Here is a 6,974-nt window from a genome sequence, read left to right on the forward strand (position 1 = left end):
CTTCACTCTGCTCTCCTCCAAAAAACCCTGAGAGCCTGCAGCCTCCCCCTCAAGTCACAGGTTCCTTATATGACCTCACTGGGTAGTGATGACCTTACAGCCCTTATCACAGTTTCCATGGCAGGGTAACTGCGCAAACGTGCTGCTCTTGGAGAAACTTCCCTACCAGTCCTCTACCAGATAGCAGTCTTTGGCTGTGTAAGAGAGAATGTCTGATCGAATCTTCTATCTAATCTTCACTCTAGCTTGTCCTCTGTCCCCTGGAAGGGCAACACAGCAGGTAGGCTGAGACTGGACATCTGTACAAGAGGCATTGTGTATACACAGCCTCACCTGGCCACCACATGTTCCTTTGGGGCTTTCCCACACACACCTCAGCACTTTCCCAACTGTAAGTAATATGAGTGCCCTGGGGCACCTTCAGGGACCCACAGTGCTCATTGCTGAGGATAAGCAAAAGGTCATCCCTGGGCAAGTGAGCAGGAAGGTCCCGGTCTTTAAATGTAGCCTTACTCTTTGGGCTACAAGACGCTTCCATTCAGATCCTTTCCTGATTGGCCTGTTAGCAATAGGCAAATGCATTTTTGTCGGCAAATGATAAATGGAGCAGTTTAAGGAAGAGGGCTGCTCTTGAACTTCACCTTCAAGCCCAGGCACCTTCATGCAGTTATGGGGATATCTACATGGGTCCCCTCGGACACATTCCAGACTGAGCTGGTGCATACTGGGGGAAAGAGTGGTGTGGTATTGAGGGAAAGACCAGAAGAACCCAGGGGAGTGATGAAATGCTAATAAGACTGGAGGGCTGAGGAGATGGTGTCCCAGGAGGCTGATGCCTAGACTTGGTACCCACAAGTTCTGGTTCTGGTTCTGAATCTCCTGGTCACTCTGCCTTAGTATTTTCTAATCTAGATAAAAGTATCAGAGGGCTAGAGTTCAGTGTGGATGAAACAGGCAATATAAATGGGGCCCAAGAGGGGTTGCCAAGGTGGGAGGGGTTCTTACCAAATTAGACTCCTTTTCCCAAAACTTGAAATGCATTTCCATTAAAAACAGACCTTATGGAGAAGGAAATGGCAACCCACTCCAGTATTCTTGCCTGGAGAATCCCATGGACAGAGTAGCCTGGCAGGCTACAGTCCATGGGAGTCGCAAGAGTTGGACACGATTTAGCAACTAAACCACCACCACCTTTAAAAAATAAATAAATAAATAAAAATAAAAAAATAAAAACAGACCTTAAGGAATGTTTTCTCTGGTGTGGAAGGGAGAGATGGAGGGGATCCTGATTGCAATTATTTTAAGGTTTTCTCTGGAAATGGCGAACAGAGTTCCTCATCTGCTGTAGTCACAGGCTCTAGGAATTGCTTTGGCAGCCAATAACGGCACCCCACTCCAGTACTCTTGCCTGGAAAATCCCATGGATGGAGGAGCCTGGTAGGCTGCAGTCCATGAGATCGCTAAGAGTTGGACACGGCTGAGCGACTTCACTTTGACTTTTCACTTTCATGCATTGGAGAAGGAAATAGCAACCCACTCCAGTGTTCTTGCCTGGAGAATCCCAGGAACAGGGGAGCCTGGTGGGCTGAAGCACAGAGTCGGACACGACTGAAGCGACTTAGCAGCAGCAGCAGCAGTCCCTTTTCTAGGGACTCATGGGGTGATGGGCAGAGGCTGTGTTTTGGATGTCAAGCAGACTAAAGGGCTTCAGCCAGAAACTGGGAGAGAGGTGAGAGGGGGAAATTCCGGCAGGAGACTGTACAGCAGAAGCGACTGATCAATTGTTTTCTTTGCAGCAGCTCTGGCTCCCACTTCCCCTCCTACACCTGGTCACTGCCATGTCCTCTACCGAGGGCGTGGAAAAGCACAGGTAGGCTGGCCTGGGGAGACACACTGCCTGGTCGATGGCTACTGAGCCTACGGGGATGCTCCTGTGGCCACCACAGCCAAGGTGGAAGCAGAGAAGCCAGTCCTCAGCCGCACTCCCAAGAGACAGCGAGCTCTGACGGAATAGGATAAAGACCTCAGTTGCTCCAGCCCCAAAATTCAGTGACTGCAGCATGGTGGCAGGAGGCTGACCCCACAGAAGCCTGCTGGCTGAGCCACACTCTGAAGAGAGGGCAATGATTTAACTGCCTAAGGGCAGCAAATGCTGCTTCCTGCAGTGACCCCCCACTGTCATAGATTAGAACCTGCGCCATTCTGTCTGAGCCTTCCTTCCTCAACCAGGAGCCTCCTTCCACACTAAATGGCCATGAGCAAGGAACCTCAGAAACAGGGTTGAGAGTCTGCTCTGAACATCCCAGGACTGAAGCTGGCCTGGAGGAAAACCTGATGTTCCTCTGCTCAATTCTCGGGAGCCCCTTTGTGAGCAGAATAAAGAACAATCTTCACACTGTGAGCCAATGAGGACCCAGGAGCAGAGAGAAGTGCAGAGTGGCCTTCGCAGGGGCCCTGTCTACCACACAGGCTCCTGCCTGAGCCATTTGCCAGCTGCCACCACCACACACCAAGGGGAGCTGGGGTTTTCGAAACTGAAAGAAGCAATGTGTGACTTCCCAAAAAGCCTCCTGCCTTGAATCAGGAGGCAGGATAAAGAGACCCAGGAAGACCTGCTCCCTGGAGCAAGAACATGATGGAGAGTCAAGTGGCAGCAACCCCTCCCCGAGGCTCACATGCTCCTTTATTCCCAGCCTTTTCTAGCCCTAACGGGGTCCCTTACTGCTCAATAAAATGTTTTTCTGTAACAGTGTCTGACTTGAAATCCAAGTTATCTAAGGCCAGGTCCCAAACCTCCCTGTTTCCTGTAAGTATATTCCCACATGGGGTTCCTGGTCCTTTGAGAACTTCTGCCTCTAAAAAGACCCTTGGGGGTAGCTTCTACCTATGTGGCTCCTGCAAAGACACCTGTGTAAATTGGGGCAGGATGTAGGCAGGTTCTTTAAGAAATGTAGAGCCTGATAAATACTTCCCTGGGTGAGTGTGTGTGTGTGTGTGTGTGTGTAAGGAGAAAAGAGGAAGGACTGGGAAGATATCATTCCATCTGTCGATCCATTTATTCAACAAATATTTACTGAGTACCCAGGTGGTGCTAGTGATAAAGAACCTGTCTGCCAATGCAGGAGACCTAAGAAATGCAGTTTCGACCCCTTTTTTTTGAAGATCCCCTGGAGGAGGGCATGGCAACCCACTCCGGTATTCCTGCCTGGAGACAGAGGAGCCTGGTGAGCTATAGTCCACTGGACTGCAAAGAGTCGGACATGACTGAAGCAACTTAGCAAGTACACATGCACCCGTTACATACCACCCTCTGTGCTGGTTGCTTGAGATGTTTCAGTGAATGAGATGATCGAACCCCTCTTCTCATGGCACCCACAACCTAAAAGAAGACACAAACAATAATTTCAAGTAATTATAATTGCTATATGAAAAGTAGAACAGGATAATGGGGTAGAGTGATGAGGGGTTGCTATGTTATACTAGGTAGTCAGGGAAGGCTTCTTTGAGGAGCTGACATTTCAGTGGGGATGCGAGTGAAAGAATCCTGTGAGGAGCTGGGAAGAGAATTTCTGAAGGAGGACATGGCAAGCACAAAGACCTTGAGGCAGGAGTGAGGCTGGCCTGTACTAGGACCGGCAGAAGGGCCAGTGTGACCAGGGAGGAAAGAGAATGAAAGATGTGGTTGGAGAAGTAGAAACAGGCCAGATCATAGTAGGCCTCATCAGCCATACTGAAGAGTGTGGCTCTTAAGTGTGATGGGAAGTTGCGGAAAGGATTTGAGCAGGGGAGTGAAGTGATCTGATGCAGGTGCTAGAAAGACCACTCCGACTGCTGTGTGCCATGGCAGTGAGTTGCTGGATGTTACTGGTGGAATGCCTCTCTCAGCAGTTAAGGGGACAGTTGGTCCTGGAGAGTTGGGGCAGGGAAATATTAGGAGGGAATAAAGAGTACAGGGTTTGGGCCTGTATCTCAGGCTCACCTGCCTCATCAGCACATTGGATGTATATACCACATCCTTTTTTTTTTTTTAGCTACTTTTTAAATTTCTTTTAATTGGAGGCTAATTACAATATTGTGGTGGTTTTTGCCATACATTCACATGAATCAGCCATGGGTGTACATGTGTTCCCCATCCTGAACCCCCATTCCACTTCTTCTTCATCCACTCATCCACGATGGACACTTAGGTGGCTTCCATATTTGGTTATTGTAAATAATGTTTCAGTGAACATGGGGGTGCATATATCTTGAGTTAGTGTTTTTGTTACCTTTGGGCAAATGCCCAGAAGTGGAATTGCTAGATCATCTGATAGTCTTATTTTTAATTTTTTTGAGGAACCTTCAAAATATTTTCCATAGTGATTGCACCAATTTAATTCCCACCAACACTGTTCAAGGGTTCCCTTCTCTTCAGGTCCTCTCCAACACTTATTTCCTTTTTTTGATAATAGCCATCCTAACAGGTGTGAGGTGACAAGTCATTGTGGTTTTGATTTGCATTTCCCCGAAGGTTAGTGACGCTCAGCACATTTTCATATACCTCTGGCCATCTATATATCTTCTTCAGGAAAATGTCTATTCAGATCCTTTGCCAGGATCCGACTTTTAAAAAGAGCCCCTCAGGAAGTTCCCTTGGAGAAGAAACTGGCAACCACTCCAGTTTTCTTGCCTGGAGAATCTCATGGACAGAAGAGCCTAGTGGGCTAGAGTCCATGGGGTCACAAAGAGTCAGACATGACTGAGCGACTAACACACCTATCTTTTAGAGATGCAACCTTAAATATGGGTGAAATAAATGTCTGATTGCTTTAAAATATTCTGCAAAAGTGGATGGTAAGGTGTAAATGAAATAAGGGCATTAGTTGATAACTGTTGAAGCTAAGCAATGGGTACAAAGGGGTTCAATATACTCTTCTCTCTATTTTTTCATATGTTTGAACATTTTCCCTAATAGGTAAGAAGAAATAAAAACTTCTCAGATGGAGCCTATGTTCAACCAGGTTTGGAATCAGTGAGGACTCAGGTGGTCAGCTTCACAGGGTGAGCTAGTTTGGGCAAGCCCTGGAAGTCAGGCAGAGGAGGTCAAGCTTCCCATATAAACGCAGGGAGCGGGGCGGGCGGGTCTGGGGCAGGGCGTGCTATGTGCAGCATGGTGTAGTGGAGGACAGGTCTGACAGGCCTGAGAGATGAGCAGGAAAGAGACTACAAGTCTGAACTCGAGGCTAAATGAGCAATCGCATATGTTGTCAAGCAAACGTTTGCTTGCTCAGGGCTGGCTCCCAGCACCTGGCGCCCCCACAGCCAACTCTTCTGTGTGTTATGCCGGCACATGTGATTGATCGCTGGAGACTCGTCCAGCCCTCTCACTGCACCCCTCAGCAAAAGGCCGCACCAGCAGGTAATCAGCAAAGGATATCAGGACAAAGAGATGGATGAAGGGGATTCTCCTCAAGAGAGGTAGCAGCTGGAAGTCGAGACATCCAAAGAACTATCTGACTTGCAAGGAGGGCACCATTGTGATCATGTGCCTACCCAGCAGCTGGTCTCCCCACACCTGTCCTTCTCAGCCAGGTTTAAGGCAGGTTCCACCCCAGGGCCAGTGGGCTACTCTGCCTACCACTGCTGGCTTTCCCAGGTGCCTGCCTTATGAACCATGAACTCTCCTCACTAAAGACAGAGCCATCTCTGGGGAGCCCGGCAGCAGTGAACAGGAGGTATGCAAAGTCAGACATGGCAAACTTGACCAAACAGCTGGCTGTCATTCTTCAGAGCTCTGGCCCATCAGGGCTTGAAGCACACACAGAGGATGAGCCAAAAGAGACAAAGTCTGAGTAGGTCTGGCTTGGGGTTCCAGAGCCCCAGACAACAGAAGACTAAGGATATTTCTCCTTCATAGAATCTTAGTTCCATTGTCCTTACAAGCTGCCCCCAAATGGGAGGCATGGGAATAAATAAGGAGCTTGGGATTAACATATACACACTACTGTATATAAAACACAACTAACAAGGACCTATTGTATAGCACAGGGAACTATATTCAGTATTTTGTAATAAACTCTAAGGGAAAAGAGGCTTCCCTGGCCGCTCAGGAGTAAAGAATCTGCCTGCCAATGCAGGAGATTCCATCCCCGGGTCAGGAAGATCCCCTGGAGAAGGATATGGCAACCCACTCCAGTATTCTTCCCTGGGAAATCCCATGGACAGAGGAGCCTGGCAGGTTACAGTCCATGGGGTCACAAAAGAGTCAGATACAACTTAGTGACTAAACATCACACGAACGCATAAAGGAAAAGAATCTGAAAAAGAAAAAAAATATATACACACACACACACATATCTGTGTGTGCATGTGTGGCTGAATCACCTTGCAGTAACCTGAAATGACACAACTTTGTAAATCAACCATAGCAAAAAAGTGAAAGTGTTAGTCACTCTGTTGTGTCTGACTCTGTGACCCCATGGACTGTAGACTGCCAGGCTTCTCTGCCCACGGAATTCTCCAGGCAAGAACACTGGAGTGGGTAGCCATTCCCTTCTCCAGGGGATCTTCCTGACCCAAGGATCAAACCCGGGTCTCTTGTATTACAGGCAGATTCTTTACCATCTGAGCCACCAGGGAAGCCCAAATCAACTATAATTCAATTTTAAAACAAAACAAAAAAAAATCAATCAGAGGAAAAGCGAGGCTGGTAAAAACCTACCTCGTGGGCTATTGTGAAGACTGAATCACTATGTGCCACTAACTGGCAGCATAGCTCTGGGCGCCCAGTAACTCTGGCTCCCCTGATGCACTGCCACTGCTGTCACATCTCCTTGTTCTGGGAAGGAAGGGAAGGCAGCAGCCTCCTGTGCTCCCAGTCAACGCACTCTTCACTGAACGCTGGTCAAGTGCTTGCTGTGCTCAGGTGTGGTGCCAGGTGCCAGAATGTGGTGGTCGAGGCCTTACTGAGTTTACTTGCCAGCTCCAACGGGGGC

The 6,974-nt window shown here is 48.4% G+C and overlaps 1 protein-coding gene across 1 annotated transcript; it reads left to right on the forward strand.

The window, feature by feature from the left end:
- Positions 1–208: 208 nt before the first annotated feature.
- LOC104996673 lies at positions 209–2,718 on the forward strand. The gene is given in 3 exon segments (XM_010850993.1): positions 209–235; positions 238–280; positions 1,797–2,718. Coding segments are annotated over 3 exon segments (375 nt in total). The 3' UTR covers positions 2,102–2,718.
- The last annotated feature ends 4,256 nt before the right edge of the window (positions 2,719–6,974 follow it).

Source organism: Bison bison, unplaced genomic scaffold, assembly GCF_000754665.1.
Source record: "Bison bison bison isolate TAMUID 2011002044 unplaced genomic scaffold, Bison_UMD1.0 scf7180017864297, whole genome shotgun sequence".
Taxonomy (NCBI): domain Eukaryota; kingdom Metazoa; phylum Chordata; class Mammalia; order Artiodactyla; family Bovidae; genus Bison; species Bison bison.